The 16,173-nt window shown below is 39.7% G+C and overlaps 1 protein-coding gene across 4 annotated transcripts in view; it reads right to left on the bottom strand.

Annotated features, from left to right (window-relative positions):
- Positions 1-16,173, bottom strand: part of dnm3b (dynamin 3b) — a 48,086-nt gene that overhangs the window by 8,753 nt on the left and 23,160 nt on the right. For 2 of the 4 annotated variants that reach the window (XM_035519749.1, XM_035519751.1), the window contains exons 21-31: positions 6,796-6,913; positions 6,277-6,393; positions 5,592-5,821; positions 5,146-5,247; positions 4,348-4,462; positions 3,704-3,815; positions 3,418-3,539; positions 3,067-3,134; positions 2,454-2,561; positions 1,227-1,332; positions 810-830 (exon numbers count right to left, since the gene is read on the bottom strand). In XM_035519749.1, the coding sequence (XP_035375642.1) occupies positions 810-830; positions 1,227-1,332; positions 2,454-2,561; positions 3,067-3,134; positions 3,418-3,539; positions 3,704-3,815; positions 4,348-4,462; positions 5,146-5,247; positions 5,592-5,821; positions 6,277-6,393; positions 6,796-6,913 (1,219 nt within the window). Of the gene's footprint in view, positions 1-809; positions 831-1,226; positions 1,333-2,453; positions 2,562-3,066; positions 3,135-3,417; positions 3,540-3,703; positions 3,816-4,347; positions 4,463-5,145; positions 5,248-5,591; positions 5,822-6,276; positions 6,394-6,795; positions 6,914-12,892; positions 14,189-16,173 lie in introns of those variants that run through there. The other 2 variants (XM_035519750.1, XM_027033002.2) reach the window with 2 other exon arrangements.

Below are 16,173 nucleotides of genomic sequence, written 5' to 3' on the forward strand. Positions count from 1 at the left end.
GGCCCATAATGGCTTGAGTCTCCTCCCTGAGTGCAGCTTGTGTTGCAAATGGCCCACTTAACATGATTTCAAAACCATGTGGAACAATAAAAAAATGAGTCACCTTAGATAAGAGCACCCATTTACTATGTACAACACATAATTCAAAGTTAGTCAGTGAAACAAATAGAGTGAGTGTATAAGTATTGTTATTTTAAAAACAACACACACCCAACACAGCCTGCCTCATGAAGAAATGACCTGCGTCGTGCATAGTCACATGAATAATTTCATAGTGCACTTCGGCCCAACACGCATGACTACCAAGAGTCACTAAAACAAAGCCTCCAGCAGCAGTGAGTAACTATTTAGCTGAGTTGTAAGGAAATATCTACTGACCACAGGGCATCATCTGTGCCAAAGTCAACATCAGACAGCCTCACCCAGGAGACCCAGCTTTAGTTTCACAGGTAGGTGCACAGTTCAGAGGTCATCATTAAAGTATTCAGGTGTTTACTCAGTAGCTGCTGTTAGGTCTGAGATACCTAAAGAGGCTCATCACATTTTCCTGAGGGGCTGAGTTTAGGAAATGCATGTGGGAAATGACTTCAACAGATGAGTGAGAGCCTCATACCACTACTGCACTCTGCTTTCAGGACCTTTTAAACATTTCTACACATTTGGAGATTGTTTGCGGCCAACCTGTAGCAGAGGTGTAATTCAGCTAAGTAAATGGTGACTGACTACATTACAGTCCCCCAACACCACACTCAGCTTTGATCTTTTCATCTATGCATCCAAGCACATCTTAGGAAAAGAGGAGGGCAAACCTTAATGTACTTGGTGAACATCTGAAGCAGAAAAGAGAGAGAGAGAGAGGGGGAAAAAAGAGAAACCACTGAGAGGAGAGATACACTAGTAGAATAAAAGAATGGAGTTGCTGATTATGGCTTTAAACTGACAAATGAATCCTACCCAAATACTACCCATGAAGAGTAAAGAGATAGGAGTAATGTATCAGAAGATATGTGAACCGATCATGAATTAACACTCCAATTCTGAAAAAGTTTATACTAAACATGAGATACCTGTCTGAGACATTCACAAACCTTAACCGCAATGTGGTGAAAAGCATAAATCTAACCCAAAACAGTTCTGTGCAGATATGATTCTTTGTGAATGTGGCCAGAGAAGCGGCCAAATTAGGTTTAAACACAAGCGGCTCCATTCCTTAAATCCTCATGTACCTTGACGTATTTTGCATATAGGTGCTCATCCAGGGGAAAGCTCTGAACTGTGCGCTCATCACGGGCATGAAACGTCCCAAGCTTGGCCCATTTGCTGGTTGGATATCTGTGGACAAATCACTCCATTATTTCCTGACTATTTGCACAATACATTTGTGGAATATTTAAACGAACACTGATCATGCACCTATCAAAATGTCATACTACTGTTGAGTAACTGAACACATTGTTTTGTATTGTTTGGTATTGCAGTTATAGTGGTCTGATGTAGTTTATGCTTATTTTGCATTTCTTCTAGGTATCAGCATTGATTCCTGCATTTCATCAGTATACCAGATGAACTGTATCTTGAACTCTTGACATACTGCACTGGCTAGGATACATTCTATTAGATGACACACATACATACATATATATACATACATATATATATACATATATATATATACATACATATATACATATATATATACATATATATATATATATATATACATATATACATATATACATATATATATATACATATATACAAATATATATATATATATATATATATATATATATATATATATATATATACACAAATATATATATATATATATATATATATATATATATATATACACAAATATATATATATACAAATATATATATATATATATATATATATATATATATATATATATATATATATATATATATATATATATATATATATAAAATTATTCTGTATTTACAATTACAACCAATACCGAAGACCAGTAAAATAAAGACTGAGGCAAGCTCACCGAGATCAATAACAACAACTATAACACAGTAGGAAAGGAAAGATACAGCCCCTCTCTATCTTAAAGGAAACTTTTTAACCTGGTCTCTCCGGCATTCTGATACACTAGATGGTTGATAATGGGAACTAAAGAGTGGCTGGTAATGATAATGACAAAGAGAAATACCAGTGCTATGAGGAAAACTACCACCAGTGATGGCTGAGTTTTAGATCATGTACATCGTAAGTGAAACTATGTGCCAAAACTGTCTGAGGAATCAGAGGGCCTAACTGAATCTATGTGAACATCATTTCAGCCAATGTTTTCTGAACAGAAAGCTAATGGACCAACGTATTCAGGCAAGAAGATCAGCCAATGATCAACTAACGATCAGCCAATGATCAGCCAATGCAGGCCAACAGAGCAGACCATTCAGTGAAAAACCAAAGGTTCTGACCTGTCACTGATTGAGACCAGGAAGTCTTTGGGAGTCGAGGAGAAGAGCTCAAAATTGGCAATGTCCAGCTGTTTCACCTGAATGGGCTGACAGAGTTCAATGACAAACCTGGAGGTGCACAGAGAGGAACAGAATGGCTGAACTTGAAGAAATGGTGAGTTCTGTCATTGGAAGAGGAGCAGTGATTGAAAAATGGGGAGGGACATGAAGAAAGATCAGGAGAAAGGCAACGGTGAAGTATAGTGTGTGGAGCTGAAGAAGCAATACCACTGCCTTGTGTGCCACAGACTGTTTACAACACATGCTGACTTGCACTACCTGCTAACCAACAACATTACAGCAACCAGGTTCCATCCTAAAGGTAAGACAGATGTAGCAAGCCACTTACATTTAAATAAAAGGATTCAAAAAAACTATTACTAGTCCCACAAATAGTCTAACTACTAGTTCTAAGTCTTCCTCTACTTAGTTCAGGAGAGGCTGTGCTTGAATAAGTCTGACATATAGCAGTATAACAGGAAGCAATCTGATCCTGGAACAGTACTCCCACAGTAAGATTTACTGCGTCAATTCAGCCACAGGAAGCACATTCTGCATGCAGTAATTAGCTCACCATATCTTATTGCTGCAGGGGTTCAACATATACATATCCATGTTCTCCATTAGGATGGCCGAGGTGCTCTACCATATAAACAAGCAAACAAACAATTAAAAAAGGCTACACTATGACAACAAAGATTATTATTCTGAGGCTAGACTTCGGTCTGCTAAAAAATTATAGTTTGGTTACTTTATAGTTGTATGATGAACTTGCTCTATCATGTATAATAAACTACTGCTCACACTTTTTGGAGACTTACTCTTCAGTGAAACAAGGCATCATCACTATAAGCCTGCCAGCTGTTTAACATCAGTGCCATATACAACCCTTACAATCTGTTATATAGTGAGATGCTTTGAATACCTTTGCCTCAGGATTAGAACACAGGATTTTGGCTCCACATTCCACAGAGGCATAGTTTGTAGTCTTCTGTACTTTCTTAACAGTGCTGGAACCACCATTACAGGAAGTGTGTGTAGTTTGACCTGGTGGAGTTGAAACAAAATAGTGTTATTTGAGTAATTTAGACACTGAGATCATTTCAAGGAAATAAGAAGCTGAACATCAGAGAATTCACTCAGATTAGTAATTGTGTTCATGTGAAATAGAACAGAGCTGTTGTAAGTGTTAACTGAGTACACAATCTTACTTTTTTCATTCTCTACCTCCATCATTATCTTCTTCCACTCATCAAAAGTAGGAATGTCTTCCGGGTCTTTGCTGGGAACAGACGGATCTGATTCCATAGTGGTGTGAACATCCTGTCAATATTAAGAGATGTTCAAGTTACTCACAGTGCCTTGATCACAGGTACAAAAGCATGCAAACAAGAAGACTAACATCAGAAACCACAGAAATGTCTTGACTGCGCCAATGGGCTACAAGACAGCTTTAACATATTTCTGTAGGACCACCTACAGTGATGAGTTATTTGCCAGCCACATTCTGTGTTATTCTTTTTTCTGTTTCTTCTTATAAATGTAAGTAGCATAGCTACATCTGCAAAATGAACTTAGCGAGTAGCAGGGATAAGGGGCATCAAGCCAAAATGTTCCCATGGGCATTAGTTCATGGTAGCCATCTCGGATAACATGGGTCTGTGTGAGGCTTTCATTGTTTAATTATGACTCATGTTAGCATTTGGACCTACATCCATCATTATAACATGAGTCATAATTACATTTCATCTTAATTATGAATCATGTTAGCATTTGGACCTACATCTGTACACTGTTCAGTGTTCTTGAGATGTGCACCTGGCCAGGTTCTCGCAGTGCTACTGGAAGCACTCACCTGTACTTCCAACCTGCTGGAAGCATTGGTTCCTTGGTTTGCTCGGTCTAAAATGCCCTTCGTACCCTTCTCTGCTCCAGGAGTGCTGACATTCTCCAAAACCATGGGAAGACCACTGTAGCACAGGAATAGAGCAAGGCAACAGAACCTGTGAGTGAGGATTACTAGCAAATAGAGCAGATTATATCATGCTGACTTCTAGTTACTAGTTTTCTTACCTAGTTACTTGCCATTTAGGTCAGCATTTTGATTCAGCTACTTCCTTAAATGTGTTCTGTAAATTTTGCTCACACCATGTATGGTGAAAATACTGTCTCACTGGAATAATAAGCAGGTGTTGCATAATCTATTTTTCAAACTTGCATAACCTGACTTGCAAAAGAGATATTCTAATATTCCAAACCCTGGGGACCCTTTCATACTTTGGCAGGGTTTTTTAAAAAAAAACTATTTCATGTGTTTAAGCCAATCCAGAAGCCAAAATCTAATCGAACCAAAAAAAAACAAAAAAACAAACAAACCCAAACCGCCATTTCAAGAGACTTGCAGCCTGTTGCCATGAAGAGTGTAAATTCATTATAAAAAGTTTGATCCAGCACAGTTATCTGTGCCAAGATTTGAACTGCTGCACATTCAGCATTCTATCCAATCAGATTCCTCTTGTGAAGAGTTTCTCAGCTGGGTGAGGAACTAAAGGAGATGAGCTAAAACTGCACAGTAGTGGATCTTTTAATAAGCAGCTGTTGTCTTTTGGATTTTTAAACTACACTGATGCAAGGTGCTGTGTTGCTGGCATACCTGGCGAGGATTGTGTCATATGGAGGGCTTTCGGCTGCATCACAGGCAGCCGTGGAAGAAACAGTGTTGATGGAAGCAGAGGTGCAGGAGTCATCAGCATCACTGCGAAGGAAAAACAAAAACAACCAAATGTGGGAGGAGAAAGAAATTACAAATGGTTCACAACTCTGGTCTGTTTTCAGTAGTATTCACACATAATAGAAAGAAAGGAGATGCCTGTGTAAATGTATATTCAAAAGGATAAACACAGAAAGACATTTTGCTGAAGTTTTCTGGCTAGATATTAGTTGGTGGATTATAAAAAAAAGCCTTGAAATAGACAGATTTCACAGTTTAGTTCAAATCAAGGGCAAAACGTGTTTGATCTGGTTTTTGGCCAATTAAAAACAAAACAAAACAAAACAAAACAAAAAAAAACCAAAAAAAAAAAACTGAACAGCTCTCACCCACAGGGGACCAGCCCAGATAAGGCAGTGGCCCCGGAGGACAGGATGTCAGAGACAGGTGAGGACTGGCTAGCAGTTCCAGGCACATCAGGGACAAATGGGAGGTCTGTGATCCGAGATCGGATGTTCTGCTCTTGGGGAATGGAAGACTCTGGAACAGCCTGGTCTGGGTCAGGCTCAGGAACCCCTGTCTCTGGAGTCAACTCCACCTCTGCTGTGGTCCTCTCCACCTGCAAATACCAGATTTATTAAAATCATGCACCAGTAGCTCATGTGACCAAGCAGGTCACAGTAAGATGCTAGCAAGACTGAGGTTATGGGTTTGACTGCCAGACAGCACACGAACTGTCATACTGATAAACATACAGGTCACCTGCAAGATGAGCATCTGCCAAATGCTGTAATTGTAAATCCTTCTGATAGCATTTTGAAGGCTGTTTACTGGTTTCCTAAACAGAATCCTGGGTAGGTCAATAAAGGAACAGCTGTTGAACGCCCTGGTGGTGTGTGTGTAAATGTTTGTTCTTCGATGAAGCTGAGAGAACATTCTACTGAACATTCTCATGCATGTTTGATCAAAACAGTGAGCTTAAGATATCTTTTCAAGAATGCAGGATTTTAAAAAGAATCTCGCAAGTCAGATGATAATGGCAGCAGATAAATGTCACACCCAGTATGGTCATACCTTTTCACCTTTCTCTTGCAGTCCATTTTCCAGAGCTTGTTGCTCCTCTACTGGACCCATGTCCATCTGTGAGCTGTGTACACTAGTATGAAGGGCAGGTAGCTCCAAGGAGACCGTCTGTTTAACATTCACATCAGAGAATTAACAAAAAGTGCTCCAAAATGTACCGGCATCAAAAATCTACCTAAAGGTCTCCGAATTAAAACTGCATTAGAGCAGCAAGTCTTTTAAAGTGGCCTATGTAAGTGTGTATAACATTAAAAAAAATTTTAGTAGGTGCTATTAAGTGACTCAAACCTGGCATTCCAAACTAATGCTTAGAGTGGATATAGAGATTAGCAAAATAGTACAAGGCAGATTCCCCACACACAGATTATGTCAAATGTTGGAGAGGAACGAGATCTGCCACTAACAATGAAAACCTTAATGTGTAGGAGGAAATGTCCACTGCAGAGATAAATGTGCAATATGCCCTAAAAGAGAAACATGAGGAAAACGCATTATAAGAGGCTAGTGTACCTCGTCATCCCTGCTGTCCTGCTTGGCCTCTTCCTGCTGCTTAGTGATGTCCGGTGTTGTCTTGTTCTGTGGTCTGGGTTTGTCCTGCTCCGAGCAATGGCCATGTTGAAGAGGGTGCCTGAAAAGAGTCCACACTCTCCCTGTTCAAATTACCAATAATGCCCCATACACCCTAGCAGCAGAAGCAAGCAAGATCTCCAACAAATATTTCATTTCTGCTTTTGTCATCTTATCAATATGCACAATTTACACACATCACACTGTAAGATCACACCCATGACCGCTGCAGCAAGCATCATTGCCCATTTGAGTACATAGTGGTGTTGGGTACCTCATACCACCACTAATTTAAATATTACAGTTCAAGTGTCACTATGCTAAATAATGGCCTAACAATTGGGTGCTCTGCAGGGTACCATGACACAGCACAAAGTAGAAATGCTTTGTCCCTCAAAAGGCGACTAATAACCAGGGGGTCTGCATGACACTTATGATCTCAGCTTACGTTAAAACACAATGTCATAGTTTAATGACAGCACCTCAAACTGCATTCTCAAATCAGAAGACACGAAGGACAATGTCTTGTCAGTGAAGAAGTGAAGGAACCTGGGAACCATTGCCAAAGCTGTCTTGGCTAATTCACCCTCTCCATCAGTAACACAGCCTCACTGCACTACCATGTAATGCCAGCTGCCTGAAACAGTCGTCCAATGACAGGTTACATTCCTTCCAGAGAAGGGTATTATATTCCATCTCCTCTCTCCTGAACACTGGTGGTTTTTCCATGAAAGACTGGCTCGATGTCAAATGGTTGGGTGAAGTCCACCTTTTAACCAGACCGCAAACGTGGCATCAACCACACACATGGTGCAGGTGGTTGGGTGAAGTCCATCTTTTAAAGAGACCGCAAATGTAGCATCGACCGGATACATGTACTCTATAATCTGACTTGTCACCTAGACTTTCAACCTGAAACTACAATGTGAACTATGTAGTGCCGGAGCAAGTTCATGTCTGGGTTTAACAAACAGAATTAATATGTCAATCACTGATCTCTTGCAGTTCAAATAAGAATGTTCTATGGCTAAGGTATCTGGGGAGAGAACTCCCTTTTCAGCCTTACACATTGCTGTTAAAGACATCTAATCTATTTGGATTAAGACACACAACATGACCTTCTGAACTGCACTGCATGTGTAAGATTCGATAAGATACGGTTTTGCTCCTACAGCACTTGTGTGTGTGTGACGATGACTCCACACATCCTGACAGTAACACTAATCCTAGCCTTCATAGATATATACAGAAAATACACATAGCTATCCAAGTCGGTTTCTTTGCATCATTGCCTAGCCTATATTTGTTTTGCTCAGTGTCCCAATACAGGAATGCCAATCACTCTACATGAAAATCTAAACGAGCTCACCCATGTTCAGTAAAGCATGCCCCGTTGTGAATGAACTGTCTCACGGTATCTTAGAGTGGCTAGCCCTAAAACGTTCATTTTCAAATAGAAGATACACATATTCTGGCTTTGGACCGTTAATGTACCGTATACACTTCCTTTCTGGAACCACTTGTAAATTAGTTAGCGATAACTTCGAAGCTGACAGGTTGATCTTTAGGAAATTTGAAATGACAACTGTCATGTATTATCGGGAGATACGTTACACCACGCTAACTATCCAGCAGTCTTCTTCAACATGCTAACGTTTGTCTATGAGTAATGTTCTAAAAATTAGATACTAGCTCTATCTTGCTAGTTTCTATGTTAAGTTATGAGACAAACGTTACTCTTAATCGTGTGTGTGTGTATGTGTATGTATGATTAATTAACGTTAAATGGCTAGCTAGCAAGATATAATCTCTGAGAACCTACCACACTGTAGACTGAAAGCTAGCCAAGTTAGCTAGCTGGCTAGCTAATGCTAGTGCGGGCAGGAGTTAATATGACAGCTGTCAGAGGAATACCTAGCTAACCTAGTTAGGATAGCTAGTCTAGGTAGCCAAAGCTCTCAACAAGTTTGAGAATAAACTGTGCTTACTTAGTACTAGACGTACATTTGGCTACTCACCAACGACACAACAATACGACGTTCAGACAAAAAAATATTAATTTGAGGTTCTTCATTATAGTCCAAAAGTGGGAGGCAACATTGTTGCTATCGTCTTCTTTTATCCAATAACGTGTTCCAACTGTTACAACCAGTTGTCAGAATTATGTCACAACTATATAACAGTTTAGTTTGTTAAATTAAGTCAAATCCGAATTCTACACTATAAGGATAAGTCTGCCTACCTAAAGTTAGACGTAGCTAGACAGAGAGCTAGCAGGGTTTTCTTAGCTGAGTCTGTTTACGTGGACCACGAGAAACACCGCGCGACTTCACGCGACCGTGTCGCCTTGACTCCAAGGACACGTGTATGTCACGTGGTACACCAGTTACGGAAGTAGCTATATCGCACGGTCGTATCAAATTCTGTTATTTTACACAACGGGGTGCAAAAAAAGCACCATGATGTGGGGATCAGGATCTAAAAGTGTATGATAATGAATGTTTCTACACTATATTTGGTAAATAGGCATATCCATCAGCTTTTTACCTTCCTATGGTATTTACAACGGTCCAAAAAGTCACGTGACCTTCCAACCAAGACAACTATTTAAATATAAACAGGGAAATAGCTACGAACAAAATAAAAATGAATTTCTTAGATAAGGAATTGCTTGCTTTTTACATTAGTCGAGTTAAAAGTACTTATTGTCATATGCATAAGGTGTAATAAAATAAATCGATAAATGTCTTTAAAGTAAAACAGTATCTGCGATGGTAAATGTATGACAGAAGAGTGCAGCACAGTCTAGCAATACACTAACAGTTCTTCGCTGGTTTGAGATAGCATATGCAAGTTATAACATACGACTGTTCAGTGACTTAAGTCCAGATAATAATGTAATAACTATGATCTAAACTAATCTAAAGACTGAATGTTCATTTTAATGCTGTGTATTAAACTAAAGCTGGCAGAGGCTTACTTAAGATGAAAGACCTTCAGGGATAAACTGCTGCATGGTGAGAGTCCCACTTATTTATTCAGAAATTTCTGAATTTATGGCAGTGATGAACTAACCTTTCAGTTCCTGCCATCTTAGTGTTAGTATGTCATCACTCTGACTCACTCTGGGAATAAATGGCTGCCCTCTGCTTTTGGAACAAGTACAACTATGGGCCTATGGATGCAGAGTGCACCTGGGGGGGGGGGGGGGGGGGGGGGGGGGGGGGGGTCAAATAATATGAAATGTGATGTCATCTGTGCAGGACCTTACCAGTGGCTGCAACTGCAGCTGAAGGGAGTCATCCACATGCAAACAGCCTGCAGGCTTGGGGAGGAGATGAACACTTAACACATACACTCCAGTTCTTGCCTCACCAATCTCCTGGGGCGTCATAAAGCGAGTGGAGTCCAGTCTGTCCAGTGGGGAATTGCAGATGAGCAGGAGGCACCGAATGTCTTTGAGAGGAGGACAGAGCTTAGAACAAGGAACTGTACTGTGGCGTGCCACCTTTACGCAGACCTTTTATCTGTTCCCACTATGAAATTTCAAGTCAAGATTAAGTTTATTTGTCATATGGTATGTATGTCCAGGACAATGCTTGTAGTGAGGGTCAGGTAACTAAATGTTTTTTAGAGAAATGACAGACATGCACCTGCCAGCTTCCACTGAGTAGCTTGTCTGAACAACTAGGAAAAAGAACACTTATATTTATCCTTCGCTCTTTAATTCGTGACACTTCTGAAGGATGTGCCTGGTGGGAAGTCTGGGACAAAACACGGGACCATTCTGGGACAAAACATTGAACATTCTCCATACTTGCTGTGAAAATCGTTTACCTTGTTCACTACACACCAAATGCTTGGCAGAGGCGAATATAGCTGAGTGCAATGTGGTATTTGTATCTAAGTCCTAAGACATTGCTTTTTCTTTTCTTTTTTACTTTAAACTGGTTTATCCATTACCCCTGCACCGTCATATCTGAGTTGAGCTGAATAAAGATAAATACATTAAATCCAACTACTCTGAAATGTCTGTTTTAGAACTAAATAGCCAAGCTTGCTGTTTGAATAGGATATAAACTCTAATCAAGCTGTGAAGTAGCATAATCATTGATGGCTCTGTCTCTGGTCTTATGGAGTATTGGTAACTTTGACCAGTATACCTCAGAATATTTTATTTTACTTGTCTTTAACCATGTCTGTCCTCAAGTTATTGTACACGGTTGTCTTGTTTCAGATTGTTCATGCCCTAACCAAGCTTATCGTGCCATCTTGTGTGTAAAACAGATATTGCAGTAAAGTAGAGCTCATCCGTAGCATTAGGCGAGAAAATCAACAGCTAAGCAAAGATCTGTCATATTCTTAAATATGGGCATGCATAAGGGTAGCGCACAAGCAAAAGATATTTAGTACAGCACAAAAAAATGAACTTCATTTTATGATCTGGTAAAATATAGCATAATATTTTACTTCCCAAACACATATTCTAACTTTATTTCCCCTTTGTTGAATTACTTCTAAAATATAGTGACTGAATTCTTGGCACAACTCAAAAATCATTTTAATAAATATAAAACTAAATGTGACTTCAATGTATTTGCAACACACTTATCCTCATTTAATAATTGTATTGCTACTTCTTTAATTTTTCTAATGTTTAAACTGAAGCAACACAGGTGTAAAGTTACTTTGCCATGAATCACCATGTTATATCACAGTGCTATTATTACCCTTTTTCCTCCATAGCAATGCTGGACCTCATTATGCACCTGAGTGCACACCTTTACCTGACTGACTGTACACTTTTATCTCCCTGTGTATCTTAATCTGACTGTGTACCTTTACCTGACTGCGTACCTTTACCTGACCGAGTACCTTTATCTGAGAGTACACCATTACCTGACTCTACACATTTACCTGAGTAATTTTATCAGAAATTACACCTTTACCTGAGTAACTTTACCTGACTGTACACCTTTACCTGAGTACCTTTATCTGAGAGTACACCTTTACCTGACTACACATTTACCTGAGTACCTTTACCTGAGAGTACACCTTTACCTGACTGTACACCTTTACCTGAGTACCTTTATCTGAGAGTACACCTTTACCTGACTACACATTTACCTGAGTAACTTTACCTGAGAGTACACCTTTACCTGACTGTACACCTTTACCTAAGTAACTTTACCTGAGAGTACACCTTTACCATGCTGACAAAGTACACACAATGATAGCGGTCTTCATCACGTTTATTGAATTACATAAAGAATATAATCACTATTACATGTCCCTCGAAAGAAACACATTTACAAAAGGGAGGCAAATGTCTTGATTTCCTCCACTGAACAATATTATTCCTTTATATATATATATATGTATATATATATATATATATATATATATATATATATATATATATATATATATATATATATATATATATAATATATATATATATATATATTATATATATATGTATATATATATATATGTGTATATATATATATATATATAGAATATATATATATATGTATATGTATATGTATATATATATATATGTGTATATATATATATATATATATATAAAATTTATTTATATGTATCTATGCATATGTATATGTGTGTATGTGTAACACTGTTGCGCTCTGTTGCATATTATGTAGATTGTTTCTATTACTAGCTTTGGCAAAACTGATTTATTCATGCCATTAGTAGTATGAATCAGAGTTCTGAGATACAGTAAGAGACAGTAAAAACAGAAGACAGATTTCAAGTACCATTGTGTACAAACAAAATCAACTGCTTGGCTCAGCAGTACACTAACGTACAGAGACTCACAGAAACAACACGTCAACTGCCCACTTAAACTGGTACAAGTCTAATTATACTTCTAGTACACAATTTATTGGACCTTTTAATGGGTATGCATCATATGGAATGAAGGTCTAGGTAGCCATCATGGGGTAAAAGCAGATTTAGGAACAGGAATTTGAAAAATACGTGAATATATTTAAAATTGAGACAAGGTGAAGAACTGAATATATTCAAACAGCTTTGTTAAAGGGCATCAGAAGAAAAATAACATTCACTCCCTTCACAAAAATCCATTCTAACAACTCGATGACAATCCATTCTGAATTGATGAACTATCCAGTGTCTAATTAAAATGATTAGTTTTTAATCTAAACACATTTATGGCTCGTATATGCCACGTTGCACAGTTACTGTATTACACTGAAGATACTGTATTTTATGAAGCTGTAGGGATCTTATTGTAGAAGGTTTCCTGGAGCTGTGGGGCATGTGTGGGTTGTGAGCTAATGTGTACAGTGGCACAGAGTGCATGACGACGAGGCAGTAACTGTGGGCCAGGTTTCTCTCCTCAGCCTGCCTTCGGGCAGGGCTTCTACAACAACACACGCACATACACAGAATCACAACTAGGTAAGCTAAGGGTTTCACGTTTCAGCATCAGCAGTAGTCATGGTGATCTTGGAAGCAAAAAAATAAAATAAAAAGCACACTAAGTAAACACACTGGCAAAACAAACATGCCATCAAACAGGGCGTGCACACCACAAGTCAGCATACAGAACACCCCCACACACACAAACACACACACACACAAACACACACACACACCCTCATGTACACTTACACAAACACATGCGCACACAAATCGTAATTGTATTCTTTATCATTTTCAAATTTGTTCAAACATTGTCACTTAGAATCACTCATTTCACTCATTACATTACATTACAGCATTTAGCTGATGCTTTTTCTCCAACGCGACTTACATTTATAACACACTTATTCTCTCTCTCTCTCTCACACACACACACACACACACACACACACACACACACACACACACCTACCTACAAAACACACACGCTCACAAACAAAACATGCACTACAAGCAGCCTCAGTGCCTAACTGGAGGCTGGTGAGCCCAGCACGGGTGCTGAGGATTTCAGCCCAACAGGAGGCTCGGTGCTCGGAGCCTGGCTGGCAGCCGGCTCGGGCCCTGGCCCAGCGCATCCGGATCACAGGCGCAGAGACACGACACGGAACGAGCACGGCTAAAAACACGGACACTAGCACACTGCAGCAGGGAACACGCACATGAATGCACCGGGTCAAAGCAGGACCGGTAGAGCTCTGGGAAGAGCAGTGGGGAGATAAAGAGTGGGCCATGCGGGAGAGGAGGCGAGGGGAGGCGCCGGGCGTTAGGGCCGGGGAAACGATGTGGGTGCCTGGTCCGAGGGGAGCGGTCCTGCCGGGTGGCTTAAGGAGGGACCTGCCTGGTGGGAGAGGGCGGAGGTCTGCGGCTGAGGCGGACCAATGAGGAGGAAGAAGAAGCATGTCAACAGGAAGGGCATTAAAGACGGATGGCGGGGAGGGTGACGGGGGCGAGAGAAACAGGAGAGAATTAGTGAGACAGAACAGTCAGCTGAAGTACAAAAGGTTTTGTAGAAACAGGCTAGCACGTACATTAGTAAAGAAATGAGCAGCCCAGCCAAATGCAATTTCCTCATTCTGCACATTTAACAAACTTGGATTGGATTTCCTCGAACAACATCGCTGCTACCGCTATCGTAACATTTGTATCGTAACCTTTCTTCTTGAAGCTACTTTTAAAGCTTGCTGCTGTCGTCCCTGGACCGTCCTACAGATGATCAGCTGGTTAATACACAGATTTGAAATGCATATGAAGAGCAGAAGAAAGACAGACCCGGAGCAGAGGAAAGGGAAGACAGTAACACCATGGCGTAACCAGTTACACCAGTAGCACCATTCTCCAGGGTTACATTTCATCCCATAGAACCAAATGGAACCGAGTCCCATAAGAGTTCAGCTCATTCTAGTTGGTGTTTTGGTCTGCAAATTCTAGCCATATAGTGCTTATATTCACTCCCATAATGACTGCCCTCAGCACCATCAAAAGTACATAAAAGATCAATGTAGAATCTAACGTCTGATCTGTTTCATATACAACAGGCGTGAACCTTTGTAAACATGGTCATTTTACCAATATACTGTATTTGAGCATTTTAGGAAGTTATTCTGACAACTTTTGATTTCTTTCGAGATTTTTCTAGCTACAAAACATGGTTTGCTTTTTGTCACAAATAAACTGGCTTGTAGATGTTTGTTTACAGTGTAGGGAAGATGAAGTTTGTTGTTTGAATTCAACTACTTCCTATGTGTGTTAAATTATTGAGCAGCTCTATTCTATCCAGTACTTCTATCCAGTACGCGCACACACACACACACACACACATACACACACTTATTCACTCAGACTCACTGAGCACACTACTGCCTACTCAGATTTCTCTTGCAAGAACTGCTCTAGGAAAGACTGAATTCTTGAGGAGATGTGGGCGAGTAATCACAAAGGGTTGGTAGTCACAAAACAGAGAATCGGCTGCTAATTTCCTTCCTCTGCTTCAAGTGTCTTTCTTTCACCTGGATGCTTCTGAAAGGTGTTCAACATCTCAGTAGTCAACCAACCAGCACACTTAAATCTTCTGGAACTGACGCTTCTAAAAGACTGTCCAACTCTTGCAGCAGCGTATGTGATGCTGCATTGTTGTCTCGGTGACAGGCTGAAGCACACAGGCTGGAGGCTGTGCCTGACCTCTCCAGTACTGTCAGAGTGAGCTGCTCCATTATTTAATTCACCATCAAGGCCTGAGCAGTATCACTCATTATCCAGAGTGGACACTCTGTACTTAACCAAAACCTCACTAACCTCTCTTACTGGGTCCCCTGTAGCCCAATGCAAACTGTACAATGTCCACATAAATCTGTAATATACTGCAAAAACTACAATTACAGTCACATAACTGTAATGTTCTGTAAATAATAGACAGTTATGTTTCTTCAGATTCTGCTCATAATCTAACACTCAAATATTCAACACACTTGACTCATGTACCCTTGACTCATTTAAACTTATTCTCTTTACCCTTCTTATTGTATACTCTTTTCTCCTTCTCTCTCTCTGTGTTTAATGTCTTACTTTCTCTTGAATGTGTGTAATAGTCTGTGTGCTTGTCTGGTCCAACTGGTATATGAGGTGCGCACATACTAACACAAATTCCAAACAAAGTGATTCTGATTATGCTACCTATCACAGCATGTATCCAACACTTCTTATCTAATACATCATCTCAGCTCATCTTAAAACATTGCCTCTGACAAGAAATAAGATCCAATGTGGCAGCTATTTTGCTGAATTTCTCCAGCTCTTTATCATCATTTTGGAAGGCTAGTTCAAGTAATACTAATGAGACAAATGAATATGCAA

The sequence above is a fragment of the Electrophorus electricus genome, chromosome 19, assembly GCF_013358815.1.
Source record: "Electrophorus electricus isolate fEleEle1 chromosome 19, fEleEle1.pri, whole genome shotgun sequence".
NCBI lineage: Eukaryota > Metazoa > Chordata > Actinopteri > Gymnotiformes > Gymnotidae > Electrophorus > Electrophorus electricus.